Source organism: Saccharomycopsis crataegensis (assembly GCF_037102585.1).
Source record: "Saccharomycopsis crataegensis DNA, jcf7180000000084, whole genome shotgun sequence".
NCBI lineage: Eukaryota > Fungi > Ascomycota > Saccharomycetes > Ascoideales > Saccharomycopsidaceae > Saccharomycopsis > Saccharomycopsis crataegensis.
In genome coordinates this window covers 2,367,971-2,390,027 of record NW_027043829.1, presented here as the reverse complement: position 1 = coordinate 2,390,027, position 22,057 = coordinate 2,367,971, and the positions used below count along the sequence as shown (strand labels likewise).

General features: G+C 37.6%; 11 protein-coding genes across 11 annotated transcripts; 3 read left to right on the top strand and 8 right to left on the bottom strand. All coding sequences in view use genetic code 12, as the record gives it.

The window, feature by feature from the left end:
• Positions 1-341: 341 nt before the first annotated feature.
• On the bottom strand, positions 342-1,310 carry SAS2 (histone acetyltransferase; the record flags this gene model as incomplete). The annotated part of the gene is made up of 1 exon (XM_064997653.1): positions 342-1,310. The coding sequence occupies one exon, from the start codon at positions 1,308-1,310 to the stop codon at positions 342-344; it is 969 nt and encodes a 322-aa protein (XP_064853725.1).
• A 767-nt stretch (positions 1,311-2,077) lies between these two features.
• Positions 2,078-3,142, top strand: DASC09_040530 (Gtr2 protein; the record flags this gene model as incomplete). The annotated part of the gene is made up of 1 exon (XM_064997652.1): positions 2,078-3,142. One exon carries the CDS (start codon positions 2,078-2,080, stop codon positions 3,140-3,142), a length of 1,065 nt encoding a protein of 354 aa, XP_064853724.1.
• Positions 3,143-3,468: 326 nt separating this feature from the next.
• DASC09_040520 (uncharacterized protein) lies at positions 3,469-4,077 on the bottom strand (the record flags this gene model as incomplete). Its single annotated transcript, XM_064997651.1, has 1 exon — positions 3,469-4,077. One exon carries the CDS (start codon positions 4,075-4,077, stop codon positions 3,469-3,471), a length of 609 nt encoding a protein of 202 aa, XP_064853723.1.
• A 782-nt stretch (positions 4,078-4,859) lies between these two features.
• On the bottom strand, positions 4,860-6,206 carry DASC09_040510 (uncharacterized protein; the record flags this gene model as incomplete). The annotated part of the gene is made up of 1 exon (XM_064997650.1): positions 4,860-6,206. The coding sequence occupies one exon, from the start codon at positions 6,204-6,206 to the stop codon at positions 4,860-4,862; it is 1,347 nt and encodes a 448-aa protein (XP_064853722.1).
• A 365-nt stretch (positions 6,207-6,571) lies between these two features.
• DASC09_040500 (uncharacterized protein) lies at positions 6,572-6,969 on the bottom strand (the record flags this gene model as incomplete). Its single annotated transcript, XM_064997649.1, has 2 exons — positions 6,572-6,859; positions 6,934-6,969. 2 exons carry the CDS (start codon positions 6,967-6,969, stop codon positions 6,572-6,574), a joined length of 324 nt encoding a protein of 107 aa, XP_064853721.1.
• Positions 6,970-7,101: 132 nt separating this feature from the next.
• Positions 7,102-8,067, bottom strand: DASC09_040490 (isopenicillin N synthase family dioxygenase; the record flags this gene model as incomplete). The annotated part of the gene is made up of 1 exon (XM_064997648.1): positions 7,102-8,067. One exon carries the CDS (start codon positions 8,065-8,067, stop codon positions 7,102-7,104), a length of 966 nt encoding a protein of 321 aa, XP_064853720.1.
• A 243-nt stretch (positions 8,068-8,310) lies between these two features.
• On the top strand, positions 8,311-10,125 carry UBA2 (E1 ubiquitin-activating protein UBA2; the record flags this gene model as incomplete). The annotated part of the gene is made up of 1 exon (XM_064997647.1): positions 8,311-10,125. One exon carries the CDS (start codon positions 8,311-8,313, stop codon positions 10,123-10,125), a length of 1,815 nt encoding a protein of 604 aa, XP_064853719.1.
• Positions 10,126-10,500: 375 nt separating this feature from the next.
• On the bottom strand, positions 10,501-12,783 carry DASC09_040470 (exomer complex subunit; the record flags this gene model as incomplete). Its single annotated transcript, XM_064997646.1, has 2 exons — positions 10,501-12,598; positions 12,752-12,783. The coding sequence occupies 2 exons, from the start codon at positions 12,781-12,783 to the stop codon at positions 10,501-10,503; spliced, it is 2,130 nt and encodes a 709-aa protein (XP_064853718.1).
• Positions 12,784-13,132: 349 nt separating this feature from the next.
• EFT1 (elongation factor 2) lies at positions 13,133-15,892 on the bottom strand (the record flags this gene model as incomplete). The annotated part of the gene is made up of 2 exons (XM_064997645.1): positions 13,133-15,657; positions 15,889-15,892. The coding sequence occupies 2 exons, from the start codon at positions 15,890-15,892 to the stop codon at positions 13,133-13,135; spliced, it is 2,529 nt and encodes an 842-aa protein (XP_064853717.1).
• A 2,538-nt stretch (positions 15,893-18,430) lies between these two features.
• Positions 18,431-20,134, bottom strand: VPS17 (retromer subunit VPS17; the record flags this gene model as incomplete). The annotated part of the gene is made up of 1 exon (XM_064997644.1): positions 18,431-20,134. One exon carries the CDS (start codon positions 20,132-20,134, stop codon positions 18,431-18,433), a length of 1,704 nt encoding a protein of 567 aa, XP_064853716.1.
• A 362-nt stretch (positions 20,135-20,496) lies between these two features.
• DPM1 (dolichyl-phosphate beta-D-mannosyltransferase) lies at positions 20,497-21,216 on the top strand (the record flags this gene model as incomplete). The annotated part of the gene is made up of 1 exon (XM_064997643.1): positions 20,497-21,216. One exon carries the CDS (start codon positions 20,497-20,499, stop codon positions 21,214-21,216), a length of 720 nt encoding a protein of 239 aa, XP_064853715.1.
• Positions 21,217-22,057: the final 841 nt, after the last annotated feature.

Sequence of the window (22,057 nt, the reverse complement as noted above, 5' to 3'; positions counted from 1 at the left end):
TTGATCGTTGATTGGTGGCAATGATAGCAATTGTAAGCACCGGGCGTAACCGTTAAAGTCCAACTAAAAATATCTTTATCGTGAGCAAAGCAGCGGCACAATAAGAGTATGAAATTGGAGTTGAAATGAGACAATGTAACAGAAGAATTGATGTCACTAAGAAACTTATTTTTTTGTCTTATGGGTTGTGTTTTAAAAAGGAGAAACACAAAAGGATCATCACAAACAACAAAAAAAAAAAAAAAGAGATCGATAAGGTCATCGGAGGTGATGAGCACGCACGAGCACACCATGCACGCAGTAAGATGCCTCAGGAGACATATGATTGATTCTTTGACGGCTCATTCAAATATCACCGCGTGGTCGTCAAATATTCGTAGCAGTTCCAAATTAACATTTTTCCCAGTGACCCATTGTTCCATCGCTGTCTTCAGCACAAGTAGCAGGAATTTATTGCTGTCCCCGGGACTATCTTGTAACGGCACTTTCCGAAGCGCATGCATACTTTCAAGAGCTGTCACCACATCCTCTTGTCTAAACCCAGTGTATCTTGCTATTTCGTCAATGGTTATATTTTCAATATATCTGAAGCGTCCATATAGAAACTCGTGGGCAAGATACTTGCTCCAAAAATTAATATAACTGACTTTACCAAACGTTGATAGCGGATGTTCTGGGCCAGATATGATTCCTTGGTACCTTGAAAGTTCATAAGAAAATGAAATTAGCAAAGTACCTAACTTTCTATTTTGATAAGGGGGGAAAACACAGATACATCCTAGGTTGTTCTCATCAAAACACTGTAGTATCTCTTTGGAGAAATACCCCATTGGAGTTGGACGGCCATCTACTTCACCATACACCACATAGAAATCAAAATTTTCCACGGAGAAGAAGATAGATTTGCTATCAAGGAATAGTTTGGCAAATAGGCATAAGCATTGAGTGAACAATTCATGTCTGGAACCTTTCACTTTTCTTATAGTGTACTGAGAGTCTTTGTACTTGACTCTTCCTGGTTGTTTTGTGGCATATTTGCAACACTGGCGGTGTTCTTCCATTGATTCTGATTCATCAGTGTATTTAAAACAGTGCCCACAAACATACAATTTGTCTAGCCAAATATCGCTGGGTTGTTTCTTCACCACTTTCTTTAACCGACTATCAAGGTGCAGGTATTTGTACCCCAAAGTTTTGCAATCATTACCAAAGTATAGAGAGTTCCCATACCATGTTTGGTACTCAAGATCTCCAACCTGAACTCTATCGATGTTTCTTGTTTCTAATACACCATAGAAATTCTCATTCATGATGGATTACTCCCTTTCCTTAATACAAAACCCAATAGTAAATCATCTTCTCGCTAATATTTTCGTTGAAAAATTTCGCGTCCTGTGGTGCGCATAGTTCTGCAAATATGGAGGAAACCTGAGCCTGGATCCTTGAATGATCATATCAATAATAGCATGAGACAGCTCTTTCACGAGTATTACGGACTACAACAAAGCTGGGGAAAATAGAATTATAGCATAGAATTATAGCATGTTATCAGTACAATGTTTCTGGCTCTTCTGAGTGTTTTGGTTAGTTATAGAGAACAATTTACCACACAGATGCTGCATCCTAATGGTATCACAAGTACTACAAGATTCAAATAACCTATTCATCTCTTCACGATTTACATTAGCAACGAAAGAGTTACTTCTCATTAGAATTCATTTGCTCACCACATGTACCATCATATGCAAAAGATAGGTCACCCAATGTATGATCATATGCGCACAAAAGAGAGTGTCCTTCAAAACAACTTCTTAACCACATGCCGTCCTCAGAAAATGGATATTTAGTATATATATATATTCCTTTAAGGTATTCTCCATTACCACATGGTGAATGCTGATGCAAAAAAAGAAAAAAAGCTCTCATGTTGTGATACAAATACCATGAAATCACGTGATAAGGAAACCAGAGTTTTTCGCTGGCTGATTACAATCATTTTGGGTAATGGCTGCAATGTGAACGACGATGACACACTAATTTTTGCACATCGTATTAGATCTCTGCTAGACAAATCAGGATGAGTTATTCGGATGAAGATGAAAGCTTGCAATATAACAGCAGTGGGAGTAACCACAATAATGACGCTGCTACTGTGATTCTCATGGGGCGTCGTCGTAGCGGGAAATCATCAATTCTTGAAGCGGTCTTCCACAAAATGAAACCTTGGGAGTCTGTGTATATCGAAAGTACCGCCAAACCTGAAGTTTTGAACGTTGCCTCACTCATAAATATCAACCTTATGGAACTTCCGGGACAAATTGATTATGTGGACCCGGAATATGATAATTCTCAAATGTTTAGACAAACCGGGGCGATTATTTATGTGATTGATGCGCAAGATGAGTATTATGGGGCAGTACGGAATTTGATTAGAGTGGTTGAGAAAGCATATATGGAAAATCCGAACATTAGAGTGGAGGTCTTGGTTCATAAAATTGATGGGCTTTCAGAAGAATTTAGAGATGATACTGTAAGAGATATTAAGGACCGGACCAGTGAAATGTTATATGATGGGGGTCTTGAATCATTCGCAGGTATTGATTTTTACCAAACTTCTATCTATGATCAAAGTATCTATGAAGTATTATCCAAGATCATCTCTCGATTAATTCCTGAATTACCGAGCCTTGAGCACTTATTGGACAATTTTGTCCAGCATTCCGCCATCGAAAAGGCATTCATTTGTGATTTGAAATCCAAATTGTACTTTGTCACCGATTCTTCGCCCCTTGATTCCAAGATATATGAAGTTTGTGCTGAACTTATTGACTTGAGTATTGATTTAGATTCGTTGCTTGGGGGAAATCATGATGATGATTCATCAAGTCTAGAAGGTAGTATAACTGAAGGGGCTATCACCGATGGTGAGTCAACCCCAAAGCAAAAAAGATTAAGATGTGTCTCAAAATTGAGTTCAGGAATCAAGCTTTATTTGCATGAAGTTTTAAAAGATCTCTGTTTAATTGCGTTCATTAGAGACGATGGTATCGGCGCAGATGATTCTGCCACTCTTGCGGTTCTTGATTACAATGCCGCAATTTTCAGAAAAGGATTGGAAAGAATATTCCATGACAGACTATGAATGAACAAGCTGGTTGTGATATTCTTTTGTTGGTGCTTTGGTTTATATTTTTTTAGCTTCTTTTGGTATGTTCTTATTTTTAATAGATTATATTATTATTCATTTATTGTAATGACAAGATTATAAACAATTAAAAAAAGGGAGACTTAGTCAGGAAAATACAAAAATAACAAAAACATTATCAAACAATAGAAGGTTAAAATTGAGAAAACGAGAAGAAGTTGAACAAAAAAAAAAAAAAATAAAGAAAATTAGATAGGAAAAGTTTTCCCTGATAACCCAGACCTTTTGCATTGCCCTATTTGCTGCTAGTTATAGTTAGTGTGTTATTGGAAAGCTTTATACCTAATCCTTTGATCCTTGAGGAATTTATAACCTTGTAACCCTATGAGGTATCCCAATGAGAAGGAGCAACCCACCAACAAGAGAAGTAATTGTGGAGAAACTGTGATTTTTAGTTCGTGTTTCGATTCATTAGCATCCTCGTGGATGGATCCTGACGAGGTAGTGGTGGCAGCAACGACACAAGATAACTTTGAAGGAACCATGGGAGCAATTGAAGGTTCAATAGATGATCCCGATTGTTCTAATGTAGATTCCTCCTTCATGGCAAGGATGGTGGTTAATGAACTTGCAAGAACTTTGTCGCCTTCAAGACTTGACAGTTTATAATTGCTTTCAATGACTGATCCATTTTCATCTTTTAATATTGAGCCAGAATGCTCTTCGAAATTTATCCATGAGCCTTCGCCCAGTGGGTTACTCAATTCAAATGGATCCTTAAAATTATCATCATTTCCAGGGTCTTCTGGATAGGAAAATATGTTGGACTCATCAAGACTAGTATCATGAAGGTAAACATCTTTTTCAGCATTTGCTGACCATGTAGCAAATTCAGTTTTCTGTTCTGATGAATATATGGGTTTCTTTGGCATTTTGAGCTCAATGTTGGTGTTTATTTGTTAATCGAGGTTTGACAGGTATGTATGTTTGCAAGTTTGTACACTAGAGGATCCCACATATAATGGAAATGAAACAGATTTATTGTCAGTTGATATACGATACTAATAAGTTATCAAGGTATTCTGATATTAATAATTATAAATCAGCGATAATCAATTTGAGAAAGACGATCAGAATTTATAATAATCAAAAAATCAGCTTTTAGAGAATAAAGTGATAACACACCCCCCCACCACAAGGGATGCGATGAGCTAAAAAAAAAAAAAAAAGTTCCAAAACTGTGGATCTTGCTTCAAGATAAAACACACACAACAAAAACAACAACAGCCTCTCTTTTGTAAAGAATGATTACAATGATTTAATGGGGTTGATTCAAATAAAGACTAGTGTACAATATACAAGACTTTTTTTCTTTTCTTCTCTTTTCATTTCACCATGCAAAATATGAAAATATATAAGCAATATAATTGACATGTGTTTCTTTGCAGATGTCAAAATTCGCTAATTCGTATCGCGCAATATAATACCAATACAATGCTACTGGAGCCTACATCATAGCTATACCATGAAATTACATCCTCGGTTTATCAGGTTCCAGCTAATTATTAACTATAGCTAACAGCTTTCTATTATGGTTGGTGTTCACAGTCTTTTTTCCAGGCTTGGCTTAGCTTCTGAACGATATCACAATAGGGAAAAATGTAATTAATCACGAATTTTCATTTTTTAACCTGATGTATTAATACCACCATGATCAACGATTATCCAAGATTATTCTACCTTTTCTTACCAATACTGCCGATTTCGCTGGCGGCAATGCCAAATGCTGTAACAACGGTTTGCCACATTTGAACGGTACTCTGCCATTTGGGTTAAGTTTTAATTCCTCAAGAATTTCTTGTAGTTCTTCAAACTCTTCTGGTAATAGTTCATCATGCATCATTAAATCTTCTGGTTCCATAGACCGCTGGGTTCGTGCACTGTTAGTACTGGTCTGTAATATCAGTGATTCTTTAGATCTTCCTCCTCGCACAGGTGTACTGGGAACAGTTGTATAAGGAGACGGTGAGGCTGGGGGGACCTCAGAATCTGGCGGATAACTTTTCTGTATTGGGGAGGCATTGGAGACCTCTATTAGCGGATTCCTCTGTTCGACAATTTGAACTGTTGGCTCATTATTTCCAGTAGTAGGGGTTGATAAATTATAATCATTAATGTTTATTGCTGTTGGTTTATCTTTTCGCGATGTATTTGGTAGTATTATGGGTGTGTTCTTTAGTGTAACTGATTTACTAACTTGTGGGAAGATTTCTGGAACAATAATACCGACCCCATATAGCAACATTGTAAAGACAACTTCAGCTCGTCTTCCTATCTCAACATTATTTCCGTCATCAAGAATGGATGCTCTGAACACTGTTGCCAAATATTGTAATTCTTCATGAGCTCTCTCTTGATCTTCACACGATCTAACAAGGTATGCAAAAATATTAAGAGCCCAGACTAGGGTATCTCGCTGCTCTCTTGGTAATGTGGCAAGTTTGGTATTGAGGGTATAAAACATGAGTTCTGCTAATTGCATGGAGATTCCAAACTGAAGTTCAAGTGCTACTCTGCGAGCCGCAGTAATTGTAAATGGTAATCCAATTTCCGATGATATTGACGTCGGAAAGGACAAATCTTCCGGAACAGGGGATTCATTAGTGAAAGAAAAAGAAATATCCAAAGATCCAAATTTCTGCATGATTTCGCTATTTGCCAAAGCCACGTCACAAAGCTGTTTGGTTAATTCAAAAGGAATCAAAGGTCGAGGTAATTCAAACATCTTGTGGATGAAAAGCGAACAATATTCCGATACGTCAAACAGTGAGTCAGTGATGACAAGATTCTTTCCATATGGAGGGTTATCAAAAAGCGTTGAAAGCTCGCGTAACTTCGATTGGTTCCCTTGTTTTTTAAATAAACCTTCATCGTTGGCATGAGTGGTGATTGCAAGACCTAGCTTGAACAATACAGTGGGGAGATCAAGCTGAAAACGCGCCCATCCTTGTGACTTGTGAATCCCACATGAAACTATCACTCTATTATCGTGGTATTCCATCAAATTTTTCTTCTTCTTTGAAATATATCGTCCTTTTTATTGAATATGAGTGACTGTTTGACCATTCTACCCAAAAGTTTGGGGAATTATTCACAGTACGAGATTTTCTGGCACTACGTTTGACCAGGGCACTTAATACACCACTGCCACCACGCAGAAGCAGAAGCAGAAGCAGAGGGAGAGAAAGAAGGCATTAAAAGATCATGACAATTGACCACATATCGCGTGATAATTAAGGAATTGAATATATTTCAACTGTATATAAAAAAAAGGGAAAAAATTACCAGAAAGTAGAAAGGCTAAAACAGTGCATCAAGACAGAAATAAATAAAAAAAAACAATTTTGAAGAGAAGATATAATTTATTCATCGTTGATAAGCTGGTGGATACGGTGGGTTGTGTTGATAGTTTTCACTGTTCTCCTGATAATAATAATCTTGAGGTGGCTGACCTGGAGGAGGATAATAAGACTGCTGGGCCATCGGCTGTTGATACACCTGTTGTGGTGGTGGATGCTTCTTTTGACGGCGGCGAGCAAGCATTCTTTTTGTGAGGATGAAGAAGATTGCAAAAAATACCACAAACGCCGCAATACCCACTACTAAACCAACAATTCCACCGGTACCCATTGAGTTATTGCACCTGTAGGTAGTCTACATTTTTCATTGTCATGTTAGAACTCTATGTCTTAGATTGGTTGCGTGGGGTAAGAAGGAAGCAGACATACCGAGCCAAAACTGTTAGTGTAATATCCACATGTCATGGTATTTCTATCTGATTTCTATAGAGTATCAAGACAACTAATAGAAGAAGAAGAAGAGAAAACAACAAAAAGTACACAAAAAGCAATTAAAAAACCCCCCCGCAATCTCATCGCCTGTCAAAAAAAAAAACATCACGAGGTGCCGTCCCAGTGGTAGGCCGCAGCCAACTTCCGTCGAAGATGCTGTTTGGCTGTCAATCTTTTTTCTTCCAGCTTTTCTGCACTGATTAGTGGGCTTTGTAACGGTTCAAGAACCGTATTGTCTGCCGGATGACAGAAAAACACTATCGAGTATCTCGCATTGGTTTGAGATTCAGCATCTTCAGGAAATCTTACTCTATGCATGGTGGAGGCCAAGTATTTGTTGGTCCAATAAGAAAGTTGATCACCGATGTTAACAACCATTGGGGAAGCTTCTTCCGGATTAGAAGATTCAAGGGAAGGCACCTTTACCCATTGATTTTTTTGGAAGATTTCTAGCCCTGGTTGTCGTTGAAATAATAAGGTCAACGCTCCGTAATCGGTATGTGCCCCAGCTCTAACTTCAGTAGTGGGATCCAACTCATCTGGAGTTGGGTATTTGAGGAGTCGAAGTGCCAGTCCACTTACCATATCCTGCTTGAATCTCTCTTTGAGCCAATGTGGATCCTCTAGCTGCAACCCGATTGCTAAGAGTTCAAGGATTTTTTGGGAAATATCATACATCTTCTTTATGTGATACGCAAGGATATTAAGATTCGACTTGTCTTTCCCAATAATATCGGGGAGTCTTTGATTTGGGATCCCGGTTAAAAAATCTAACTGACCAAAGTTGAATGTCTCTTTAGGGTCTCCTTTAGCAGAACCCACATCATCGTTTTTTGTATCAAGAGTTTCAGCATAAATGCTGGTATACCCCACATTTTCGGTGTCCAGTAAAGAATATTTCATTTTCGTATCATGTGGCAAATTAAAACATTCTTCTGATAATCTGAAGAGCTCCTCAACCTCAGAAGGAGTATATCCATGGCCTTTGATGAATAAAAAACCTTGATCAGCAGCAGCTGAAACAAGTTCAGGACCCGAAGTTGCTAACGATATGTCAATAATTTCAAGCATTAATGGTAAATGATAAATAATGTTTTCAAACCTATTTTGGGGTCAATGATGAGCTCAAAAGATAAGAAGAAAAAGAAGAAAACCGGGAGATAAGGAGTGCTGTTGGCATATAAAGCTGTCTTGCGCCAAGGCTCATAACTTTTTTGTAATTTTTTTAAGGGAAAAAAAAATGTTGTTGCTAACGCGTCGCCAACCACGGGTGGATAGAGGATATAAAAATTGAAAAACAGATAATTTTAGATAATGGGGAAAGATTCTCAGCTTCAAGCTGTTCTTGGTAAGGATGTTTTGACCAAAGTTCGCGCCGCTAAAGTGCTTCTTGTCGGGGCTGGGGGTATTGGATGTGAACTTCTTAAAGACCTTGTGCTTATGGGATATGGAGAAATTCATGTGGTCGATTTGGATACCATTGATCTCAGTAACTTGAACCGTCAATTTCTTTTCCGTCACAAGGACATCAAAAAGCCAAAGGCCAGTACTGCTGTTGCTGCGGTAGAAACTTTTAATTTCCATAATTCAAAACTTGTATCGTATATGGCAAACATCATGGATACTAAACAATTCCCACTTTCTTGGTTTGATCAGTTCAACTTCATTTTCAATGCCTTGGATAACATCGCTGCCAGAAGTTACGTGAACAAGATGTGCCTTTTTCTTAAGAAACCTTCGATTGAAAGTGGTACCACTGGGTTTAACGGTCAAGTGACTCCAATTTTTCCTTACCAGACTGAATGTTATGAATGTACTGTAAAAGAGACCCCAAAGACCTATCCGGTTTGTACAATCCGTTCCACTCCTTCTCAGCCTGTACATTGTGTCACTTGGGCTAAGAATTACTTGTTTGGTCAATTATTTGGCGAAGATGAAGAAACCTCTCCAACGGATTTTGGTACGGATAACCAAGACGAAATCAAAAACATGGTCAGTGAACAAAATGAATTGAAAGAACTCAAGAATTTAGCTACCAAGGATGATTTCTTTGAGAGCGTTATTGATAAGATCTTCATCAAGGATATTAACAAACTTTTGGCCCTCGAGGAATTATGGAAAACAAGGAAGAGACCAATCCCTCTCGCATGGGATTCATCCGTTAAAGACAAAATCGAGGCAATCACTGACAGTGATGTGGCTCGTGGACAAGATGTTTGGCCAATCGAAAAATATATTTTCCTTCTTATGCGTTCGATTAAGGAACTTCAGCAGCGTCTTGCCGATGGCGAAACCGATCTTGAGTTCGACAAAGATGATGAAGTCACTCTAGATTTTGTTGTCGCTGCCACAAACATCCGTTCACATATGTTCCATATTCCCCTCAAATCCAAGTTTGATATCAAACAAATTGCCGGGAACATTATTCCTGCCATCGCCACCACCAATTCTATCATTTCCGGGTTTTCTGCCCTCGCATCCCTTCAAATGTTTACTCCTAATCCTCGTGAAGGCGCCAAGATGGTTTATACTTTCCAGGACGCCACTAGATTCGTTAGCACTTCCAGCGTTGTGGAATCCAATCGTAAGTGCAAATCATGTTCTATTCCACGAGGTGTTCTCAAAATTAATCTATCACACCCAGAGATTGTGCTTGGTGACGTGGTGGACGCTCTTGTAAAAGGGTTTAAATATGGACATGATGAAATTGCCCTTATTCTAGGTAAAGATCGATTGATCTATGATGTTGATTTCGATGATAATAAAGACAAGAAGCTTGCTGACATAGGCTTCCAAGCTGGGGAAGTGCTACTTGTGAATGATGAAAATGATGAAAAGGCAACGGTTGAGCTATACATTGAAGCCATGGATTCTGGCAAAATTGAAGTCCCGAATATGGAGTTGCCTGACGCACCAGAGAAGGAAGCGACAGAAGAACAGGAAGACGAAAAGGAAGATGATGATGTTTTGCAAGCTATTAGTGATGATGCTCCAATTATTATTGATGAAGAAGAAGAGGCAGAGGAGGCATCAAAGAAACATAAACTTGATGAGATAGATGAGCATGAAACTACTACGTCCAAAAAACAGAAAACTTCAGAAGGACAAGATCATGTTTTAATTGAGTAGATGTAAATGAAATTGTATATTATTATTTTTTGGCTTAAGGTGTTAAAATCATTGTATGGAGTGTAACATTGTAAAGAGCAGGGACGATATAGTCTTTGGATGATCTAATAGAAGTGTCCCACCTGGATGAGGAACCTCAATTTTAATTATAGACATTACAGTAGATTTTTATTTGTTCAACTTAAACATGACACCAGTGTCTTCAAATGACATAGTTTCTTTAGTAATTAGTGCCGTGTCTTAAAATTGTTTTTTTTTTAAGGGAGAACATAAAATACAACATATTTTTTTATAACGCCTGGAATCTAGGCATAAATTAATAACGAAAATAATAATAACAATAATAATACTAATATATCTATGTATAATCAGAACTCAGTTATCGTCCTTCTCAGCAACACCATAGCTATGAATAGATTTCAAAAAGCTGAAATAATCTTCCAATAAAGACCCTACCCCATTCTTATCGGTGACATACAACGCCTGAACCTGTGATCTAACCTTAATTAACCCGTCCTCTTCTATCAAATCTTTGAGAGCTTGGATTGTCAAAATGTCGAATTCACGGTACCATCTGTGGTTCCATACTGCCAATTTTACAATAGCATCCAAAATCTTCGCGTCCAAAGTTTGGATTCTTTTTTGTATTTGATGGGATGACAATGGTTTCTTTGACCCACCATTGAGTTTTGGAGTGCTATCGTTACTAACGACCCCGTTTGGACCATTACTATTTCCATTGCTCGTTTGCAATGACTGTTTGATTAAACTTTTCTTCTCGTCCTGATAATAGGTAAGGAGTTTCTTTGTAGATTTGACACTGAATCTGCCACTCAAAGCATTTGAAAACGCGCCAGAAGCTTCTTTATAGTTGTGCAATCTGTAAGCAATTGATCCTAGTAATTCCCATTCGAGGGTGTTCTTTTTATATACCAATCTTTGTGATTGGAAATGAATGAATTCGGCCTGCCACATTTTGAAGGCTCTTAAATCTTCGTACAACAACATAAACAAATTATCAAGCCATCTTTCACATAATCTCTTTTTCTTGAATGCTTGCAAAATGGACGTTTCTTCATTGTTATCTGAATGTGTGTCGGGAACTTCTGGAGATTTCACGGCTTCAGGATTCGGAGTCGCTTGGTTTTCGGTACTGGCATTCTTGCTACTCGACTTGCTTTTATCCTTTCTATATTCTTCCTCCATGACAAACACTTTAGCTCTATACTTTAATAATTGCTCCCAACCGGTTCTATGAACGATTTCTGTTAATAATTCATATGCTTTAGCAAATGTTGACTTCAAATTAGCAGCAGGTAAACTCAACAAATTTGGATCCACAGATTGGTGTTCAGCAGCCACGTCTTGGGCGTTCAAGGCACTAACTTCGTCCAAAGTAGCATCAATAGGTAATGGCAAATGCATTGATTCTGGAGAAGCGCCAACGACTCTTCTTAAGTGGAACTTATCACGATGAGGTATCATTGGACAAGAGTTCAATGTCAACAAAGCATTCTCAAAATCCCCAATGATGGTGTACACCTTAACAAGTAGAGACCATGGCTTATATTCTGATGGCGACGCTTTAACAGCGTGTGTGGCACAGGTTAATGCAAAATCATACATTTCCTTTTTGATACAGTATTCGGTTTGTAACATCAATAAATTGGCGTCTCTTGGACGTAATTGTATCGAGTTGTACAACATATTAATGGCCTTGACTTCTTGATCTTTCATAAAATACACATTGGCAATCAATGATAATACGCAAGTATCTTTTTCCTTTAATCTTTCTAGTATTCCGAGCCCATAATCATATTCATTAGTTAATTCTAAAGTCTTCATAAAACAATCGGTGAAATAATTGGAGACAAGAGTTGGAATTTGCACATCAATATCACAGCCTAGTTTTGGACCTTCGAAAAATAAAACTTCATAGGCATCTAAAAATTGTCTCGCCAATTCAATTGTTGGGAATGGGTTCAAATTTCTGCATTCCACCACTGGATTGATTTCTTCTTCCTCAGTGGAACAGCTCAACAACGATCTGATGGTGGCCGATACAAAAGTCTCGAGCCATAATCTGTCAGTTTCTTGAATCGGTTCACCTTTCGAATCGATTATCATAGTTTCCACTTTCCCTGGAATATGGACAGTAACTCTAGTGTCAACTTTGGAAAACACATTGTATACCGCATAAGTGGCTTGTTGAACCTTCCAATGTTTTGGTTTACCAAACCAAATTTGCGAAGTGCTGCTGATAACATTTGCCAACAAATTCAAATGAGCAGCAATCGATGAAGAACTTGTGGTATCCACCCCGGTGTAATAAAGAAATGTGCTGATGGTTTGTTGCTTTTGATTCGAGTTATATTTCAATAAATTCACAAGATCAGGAGGCCCCAAATCGGTGAAATTCCTGATCCGTTCAGTCCGCTCCCTAAGACAGGCTCTTGGTTCGGTTTCCTTTACTCTTTTTTTAATAGAAATGTTAGTAAATCACCTCTGTAATTAATTATGCCTATGGACACTTTTCAATGCCTCCTTTGCATTTCACCTCATTTATTATTTTTCATTTTTTGATATATCTTTGGTATCCAAAAAAGATATTGCACAATAAACATACTCAGGAATTGATCCTTGTGTTAAAGCCACCATATTGTCAACGTTTTATTCCTGCTGCAACAACACTTTACACTTTCTCAAAACACTCGGCCACTGTTTACAGTTTTTTTTCAACATTTTGATCTTCTTGTTTTTTTTTGGTGACACGTACTTCCCAAGTATTACCCGGGGCGATTTTGATAATAACGTCAGTGAACCTTGTAAGACATATGAACAGAAAACTAAACTACAACACACTTTTGATAAAATAAACATTCAATCAGTTATATAAATTAAAGGGAGATAAAAATTACTTTCACTGAGAATGAAAGCTTTGTACAAACATTAGCAGAAAATCAATAAATAAAGAATTTCACAGATATTAAAAATGAGAAAAACTTGCTTATAATTTATCGTAATATTCTTCGTAACCTGGAACAACTTCCTTCATACCACGTCTCTTTCTACCTTCGAGGACAATAGTACCAGACTTGGTAGAAGCATCACTTGGATCGTCATCAATGATGGACCAGTGGTGGAACACCATTTGTGGGAAAGCTTGACCACCGGTAGCTTGTCTCAAATCAGTGGTGAAACCGAAAGATTCATTGACTGGCAAGTAGGCTTGGACGTTGAACATTGGGGTACCTGGTCTTTGTTCTTCAGAGATAACTTGACCTCTCTTTCTTGCCAAGACAGAGTAAATACCACCAACGGCGTTTTCTGGACATTGGATTTCGACCAAGAAGACTGGTTCTTGGATTCTTGGTTCAGCCAACAAGATAGAAGCGTAAGCAGCTCTTCTCATGGTTGGCATGATTTGACCAGCACCTCTGTGGATAGCATCAGCGTGCAAAGTAACATCCATAATGTTAGCTCTGATGGATCTCATGTTTTCACCAAAGAGAGGACCTTCCTTGGTGACCCATTGCCAACCGGCAACAACAGAGTCCTTGATTTCACTCAAGTATTGAACGGCCTTAGTTTGGTCAACAACCAAGTTAGAACCAGTACCATCTGGACCGAAACACCAGATCTTTCTGGCGTCAGTAACTTCCCAACCGTATTCATCAGCCATGATTCTAGCTCTGGCCTTGAAATCGTCTCTTGGGTTAACCTTACCACTTTCAATGGCAAGAGCCAATTCTTCGTCAATTGGGCTGGCTTCCAAGTAAATTCTGTTATGCTTGTTTGGAGACTTAGCCAAGGCAGTCATAGAAGACTTTTCACGAACAGTTTCTCTGTAAGAGACAACTGGTGGAGAGATCTTCAATGGAACACCGGCGTGGTCGTTTTGCAAGTCACTCAAACAAATTTCCAAGTGCAATTCACCAGTACAAGCGACAATATGTTCACCAGATGGAGAGATAGAGGTAACGACACAAGGGTCAGACTTAGACAAACGTTTCAAACCTTCAACCAATTTTGGCAAGTCGTTAGCGTTCTTAACTTCAACAGCGACTTCAACAACTGGGGAGACAGAGAACTTCATGACCTTCAAGTTGTGAGCGTTTTCGTTGGTGGTCAAAGTACCGGATTTCAACAAGAATTGATCGATACCAACCAAACCAACAATGTTACCGGCTGGACAGTCATCGATTTGTTCGACGAATCTACCCATCATCAAAACGGTTCTTTGGATAGCCTTGATGAACAAATCGTCCTTCTTACCTGGAACGTAGTTTGGACCTTGGATTCTGACCTTCAAACCAGATCTAACGGTACCGGCGAAGACACGACCGAAGGCGTAGAATCTACCCTTATCGGAGGTTGGGACCATCTTGGAGACGTACAACATCAAGTCAGCCTTAGGGTCACAGTTCTTGATGGCAATACAAGATTCATCGTCAGCTGGACCTTCGTACAAAAGTTCAGCTCTGTAGTTTTGAGCAGTGACTGGAGATGGCAAGTGAATGACAATCATTTCCAACAAAGCATCGGCAGCTGGCAAGAATTTTCTCATAACAGTCTTCAACAAAGCCTTACCTTCCAATTCTTTTTCAGCACCCTTCAAGACAATGTCCAACTTTTCCAACAAAGCTGGGATTTCTTCCTTCTTGTAGTTCATGATGGCAGTAAACAATCTGAAGATTGGGTCCAAAACGAACATGTTGAAAGCTCTTTCCAATTGCTTTCCCTTTTCATCCTTTTCCTTCTTAGCCCACTTCTTGGTCTTTGGGTTGAAGAAAGAGTCACCCCACAATCTCTTCATCATCTTTTCTCTGTCAACACCGAACTTCTTGGCGTATCTGGTGGCGAATTGTCTGACAGTGAAAGCCCAACCGTGCAAACCGGAACCGAAAGCAACGGTACCTTGGTCTGGGTAGACTTGAAGGTCACCGACAGCCTTGTCAGTGTAGGTGGCAATGATAACGTTAACGGATTCAACAGTTCTGGCAAAAGATTGGTACAAATCTTCCTTGGTAACTTGCAATTCCAACAAAGCTCTGTCAACCTTGTTAATGATGACAACTGGCTTAATTCTTTCACCCAAAGATTGTCTCAAGACGGTTTCGGTTTGGACACAGACACCTTCAACACAGTCAACGACAACCAAAGCACCATCGGTAACACGCAAAGCAGCAGTGACTTCAGAAGAGAAATCAACGTGACCTGGGGAGTCAATCAAGTTAATCAAGAACTTGTTACCTTCGGTCTTTTGCTTAATTTCCTTAACATCTTCTTCACCCATTTCAGCATACAAAGAGATAGCGGTAGACTTAATAGTAATACCTCTTTCTTGTTCATCCTTTCTGGTATCAGTGAAACGAGCTTCACCGGCCTTGGCAGCAGAAATAATACCAGCTTTTTGGACCAAAGAATCGGTCAAAGTGGATTTACCGTGATCGACGTGAGCAATCACAGACATGTTACGAACGTTGGTAACAACGTCCATAAGGGAACGGATTTCTTCAATGGTAAAGGCAACTAATATGATTGTTAGTGGTCATTCTTTCTATGTTCTTATTATATTTTAAATGCAAATCTATTCCATAATGCCAGGAAGAAAAAAAAAAAGAAAAATTTTTAGTTGCTTTGAAACCCCCCATTTTTTATTTTCTTTTAGGCATTACAAAGGCATCATCAGTTCCTGTAGTAAGAAAAGTGTAACTGACAGAAAGATGAGCAATTAGAAGATCGCAACAGAAATATACGTACCCATTTTTGCTAATTATTCTTGATGTAGTAGGTTGAGTACTTCTGCAAAAACAGCTTTGAGAAAGGAGAGGATCAAGGGAGAAAATTAAATTAAAAATTGAAAAAAGATAAAATAAAAATTTTCACACCATGGGTATTCGGTGCGGGTAACTCTCTGTTTTATTTGGTTTTAAGCGCTGACCCCCCCCCCCCTGCTGCCAGTGAGCCCTGGGGTATTTATATCAGGTGTGTGGGTGTTTAATGTTTTGTTTTCTGGCCCGATATGCACGTGGGTGCGTGGCTGGCGATATCTAATCTCCGACATGAGGGTGTATGTTGAATAGTAATCATATAATTGTTCAAACCAATGGAAAAAAAAAATGAGAGAATGAAAAAGGTATCTTGTTTCCAAGTGGTATTCTTCGACTGACACAAAGCCGATGACAGCAAATACTGGGACTATAGCACAGTAGAAAAATTGAAACACACGTAGAACCAGTTGAAATCCTCTGTGATAGTAAAGAATCAACAATAATTGACTAATCAGAATCACCGACTTAATGCTCCTATCAACAGTCGTTAGTAATGAAACATTATTTATCTTCAATTCAAATAGCGCAAATTGAAATGAATGGAAGCAAAATTATCGAAGAAATCATTACATTAACTATTTGTAACCAGAGTTGCAGTGTTAATCAAGTCCGATTATTCATTCCTTATGCAAATGCAAAAGAATTTATTGCCTCCTAAAACCCCTTCGTAAACTATATATTAAAAATAAAAAATTAAATAATAAAAAAAAAAAATATAGGTATCAATCACTGTGTGTCCATTTCCCTTTTTCTAGTACTGATCTCTTGAGCCAGTATAATCTCTTATAAAGACGTTTGACATGTTTACATCATAATGGCATTTTTCAGTCTCATGACATGAAATCATTAATGAAATGGGTGATCATTCTCTATTCTGTTCCTTGAGCTCTTTGACCTTCAGTGGAAGAGCATGGGAGTTTATGATGAAGTCAGCTTGTATTCCTCTGTCGACACCATTTTCCGAAATCCCACCTTAGGCAATTTTTATAGTGAAGGTTTCGAAAGTATCAACAGATTTCAGTGCACCATAACACACTCTATACATTTTTTGCACTATTTCGTAGTAATTCTTTATCAAATATTTCCGGAAGTCTTCTACTGCTGGTTTATCAAAAGGGGGCCTAGTAGAATTCCTCAGTAATATGATTGAAGCATCATATAAATTATGTTCCCTTTTAATTATATCGCGTTGATTTTTGTGGAGTTCCTCATTGGCAATATATATCATGGTTTCGCTTAAGATAGATTTTGAAATTGAATTCTGATTGTCATTTAATTTTGTTCTTTCTCTTTCTATTTCATCAGAATCCAGCAGCTCCAAATAATGAGCAACCTTAGTACAACCTTATTCAAAATACAATTTAAAATTACAGGACACGGAGCAATTGCCCTTTCAATTAATTGCTTATGGTACCTGGTTTCGCCATCTTTCGAATTTCTATAGTCTATTTTCCTGGAAGCATAATGCGCTTGCAAATAATGATATTTGAGATTGAATTTTTCCAACAACCTAAAGGATTCCTTTTTTTTTTTTTGACAGACTTCACCATTTTTACAAAAATTTCCTCAAGCACTCTATCATCCATTCTAGTGGCACCAATAAATTCGATATTTTTCCCAATATAGGAGCAGAATCGATTGCTTGATATCTCAGAACTGACAGTTTCACCTTATATATAGTTATCAGAGAGGTCAGAAGAGGTTGGAAAATATCTCAAAATAGCGACCCAAAGTCTGGATTTTCGAAATGTGATGTTCCTTTCATAATCTTCTCTGTTTTATCACCTTCTGAAATATCAATGATATTGGCATTAGGAACCTTAGTCTTCCTATCATTATCAACAGTACCACAATCCGGTCATTGGCTCATTGCGAGGGTAGTGGGCTATTTCAAATTCATAAAAAAGGAAGATATTAGTAAAAGATGATATCTTGTGCAAAATGAGGAGTAAAAAAAAAAGAGGAAAAGAGAAATTCAAACTTGTGGCGCAACCATTGCCTTCTAGGTGATTGCAAATTAAACTTCAGAACATCTAAGCTTATCTATCTAGAACTTTTCTTCATTAAAAACTTGAATAACAAAAAATACCAGAGGTCGTTGAGGTGATTTGAAATGTAAAAGTATATTATAACGGGAGCAAAAGCATTAAGAAAGGAAATAAAGAAAACAGATGCTTTACAGGAATAAAATAATTTACACTTGTATTGTAGTATAATTGAATTATGTCAGCTATTCTTCCTAATATTTACCTTCTCTTTAACTACACACAAATTTTACTTACATTGACGCCTGTATAAACGTACGATCCGCTTTGGGATACATTTAACAATTATAAAAACTAAACTAGACCCACAATTATTAAAGGTTACACTATGTAGATTGAAAAAGCATGTAACAAGATATGAACAAAATCATGTTTAGGATCTCCGAAAAAAAAATGAATTAAAAACCTCCCCTCTCCCTCTGTAATCTAAAATGCCAGAGTTCCTAATAAAGTGGCTGCACTTCTCGCATCAAAAGTCTCTTCCACTTGCTCAATAGATTTCTTTGAGACTGCAACTCCCACTTTTCCTGTTACCTCTTTGGTAGCATCGTCTTTACTAATACTACTGTGATTTCTCTTATGTTTTCTATCTCCACTCCAATCATCGCCATCAAAACGTTGACTATTTCTCACATTACTTGCCATTTTTGGGTAGTTCTCTCTTCCTAGTCTACTCAATCCACCATTTTCATCCACTGATCTCACATCAAGTCTAATTTTTTCGAAGTTGCTCAATAATTTCCGTTCATGGTCGATGATTTTTCTTGTGTAATTCCGAAGAATAGACTTGAACTGCTGATCTTGATGCTTAACGACTTGTTGCTTCTCAATCAACATATTAGATGAAACTCTATCAACTTTCGCTCTTAGCACGTCTTCCACCTTTTTACTTTCTTCCAACTCCCGAATGATTTGATCAATTTTGATCGGATCTTCGTACCTTTTGGTTTTCACCTTTAACGCCTGAGCGTGCTTACTCTTAGTGATTTGTTCTGCATTGATCAATTCTCGCATCAAAAGATGTCTATTGGTCAATTGTTCCTTGATAATATACGAGTCACTGCTAATTCTGGTAATCTCATCACCAAATAATGCCAGCTCATAAACCGATTTGACGGCTTCAATGTCTCCATAAACAATCATACTTTTACCGAATTTTTGCCACAAGTTCACCATTCCTGGGTGCAAAGTTTCCATTTTAGACAACTCTGTGATTTTATGACCCAATTCTGCAACATGCAATCCATAATTCTTTCTTAATCTTGTTGTTTTGTCAAATGTTTTAATAATTTCCTGAGTTATTAAATAAACGGATTTTATGTATGGTCTGAATTCCACTAATTCTGTCACCTCATCATATGGCGGTTGAAACTGTTTTAATGTTTTTCTTTTCAATCCCGTCGCAGGAACCTTACCCTTGTTTATTGGGCTATAACCAAAGTCATTTTCAATGAAAAACACGAACTCTTCATTGCGTATTAAGATCGGGTTATCAGTAACTCTATTGAACCAGTCTTGTACCTGTCTTTCCAAAGCTTCCTCATCTTCCTCGGAGCCAGCTCCATAACTGGTTTGTGCCGCAGGCAATGATGGAACAAAACATTCAGGATTTGCACCATTTAAGTATTGGAAAAACTTTTCCAACTCCCCATAAGATCTTCTGATATCTTTGAAAGTAGTACCCCTGAAGTTTGGCAAATTTGTCAAAGCGTTAAATTTAATGATTGGATCTTTTTTGGCTACTCTTTCTATCCCAACAACTTTGATGGTTATGTGATAATTTTTCTTGGAACGACGTTCAGGTAGCAAAGTCAAATCAGGCTCAAAATTTGGTTTTCCTTGTTCTTCCGAGGATTGCGCCGTTGTTGTGTTTTCCTGGTCTGGGATCTTTGGCAATTCTTGGTTTTCTTTATCAGCAGTTATCAATCCTCCAGAACCCCCAACGGCATCAACGTTATTGGTGGCAATGTCACTGCCAAAACCATTCACTATTGGATTGTTGCTATATATATTATTATATGGACTATGATACTGGCTTTCATCTGATTTGAAACCGTCACCGTTTAGAACATCATGTTGCGGTTGTGCAAACGGATTATTATCAAAATCGTCGTCTGGGTCGTAGGACATAATATGTTATCAACTAGAAAAACCAAAAAAAAAAAAACGAATCAAGATACCGGCAATGGGATTTTTTTGACAAAAAAACAATCTCTAAATATCTCAGTTTCGCTAATCACCACCCCACTAGTGATTGGCTTTTGTCTGTTTAGCTTTAGTAGTTCTGTGTTGGGTGGATCCAGCAGTTGTTGTATTGATTGTCTGAATTCTGCTTTCTCTGTTGGCATGTTGGTTGCCCTGCCGAAGGGTACGTTGTCATTTTCAAACAATGTGTATAGCACAGTGAAAAACAACTCGATGTTTACATTTCAAGATTGGTGAATAAAAAATAAATAAATAAACAATCCTGTACTATAATTTATCGATAAAAGATGGCTGGGGATAAATATTCTGTGATTTTGCCTACCTACAACGAAAGAAAGAATCTTCCAATCATCACTTATTTGTTGGCTAAGACTTTTCAAGAAAATAAGTTAGATTGGGAAGTTATTATTGTCGATGATGCCTCTCCAGATGGAACCCAAGAAGTTGCTAAGCAATTGATCAAGTTATACGGTGAAGAACATATCTTATTGAAGCCAAGAGCCGGTAAGTTGGGTTTGGGTACTGCTTATGTCCACGCCTTGAATTTCGTTAGTGGTAACTTTGTGATTATCATGGATGCTGATTTCTCTCACCACCCTGAGTCCATTCCTGAATTCATCAAGAAGCAAAAAGAAGGCAATTTTGACATTGTTACTGGTACCAGATACGCTGGTAATGGTGGTGTTTACGGTTGGGATTTGAAGAGAAAATTAGTGAGTAGAGGTGCCAACTTTTTGGCTTCTACCGTTTTGAACCCAAGAGTTAGTGATTTGACTGGTAGTTTCAGATTGTACAAGAAGCCAGCCTTAGAAAAGATTATTGCCATCACCAAATCAAAGGGTTATGTCTTCCAAATGGAAATGGTTGTCAGAGCCAGAAGTTTGGGTTTGACCATTGGCGAAGTTCCAATCAGTTTCGTTGATAGATTGTATGGTGAAAGTAAATTGGGTGGTGACGAAATTGTTGGCTACTTGAAAGGTGTTTGGAATTTGTTTGTTTCCGTCTAATCTTCATCTTGCCTATCATCTTCATTTCTTATTATTGGTCGAACAAATGTCGACTTTTTCTTTTTTATAAATAATAATGTTTCAACTTCTTTATCTTCTTCTTTCTTTTTTTTTTTTTTTTTTTTTAATCCTTTCAGTTTAATATATTGAATTACCTTTTTTTTTTTAATAGTTGATAGTTTTGTAAATCAAAAACGAAAATATAAGGTAAAAGATGGAAGGGCCGGTAGAGGCGAAAAACGGCTCGATCGTTGACAAATCAGAGTAAGGTAGCGATATATTCTTTTGCGTTCATATCAAATTTTGAAGTTTTGTAACAATCAGGGATACTGTCCTCAATATTATGAATCATTGCGCTAGCAGAGAGAGTCTACTCTCTTTACAACCTCCTTTCTTCTTCGCCAATACTGGGTGGCAATATCGACCTGTTAAACCAATGTAACAATGTTGAATAACTTACATAACAAGTCAATCCAATCAAGAAGAGAAATGATATCTTTAATAATAACAATAAAGAGAAAAGAAAAATAATAAAACATTTCAAAAACCAGTAGTATAAGGATTAACAGCATATTATCGCTGACAAATATAACATCCCTAGTTAGTATTTCAAAGAGGGAATATATGGATGATACTCACATAATATAATGAGTATTTTCTTTTTCTTTTAATTTTTTTTTTTTCTTTTCTTAAAAGAAAGAATGGAAAGAAAGAGAAATTAGTAAGGGTGTAAAAGAAGGGAAAGAAAGAAAAAATAATAGTAGGAATAATAAAAGAAAGGCTAATCCTAATCTATAATATAAAGTATAAAAACATAAACCACAAATATTAGTGAATCAGG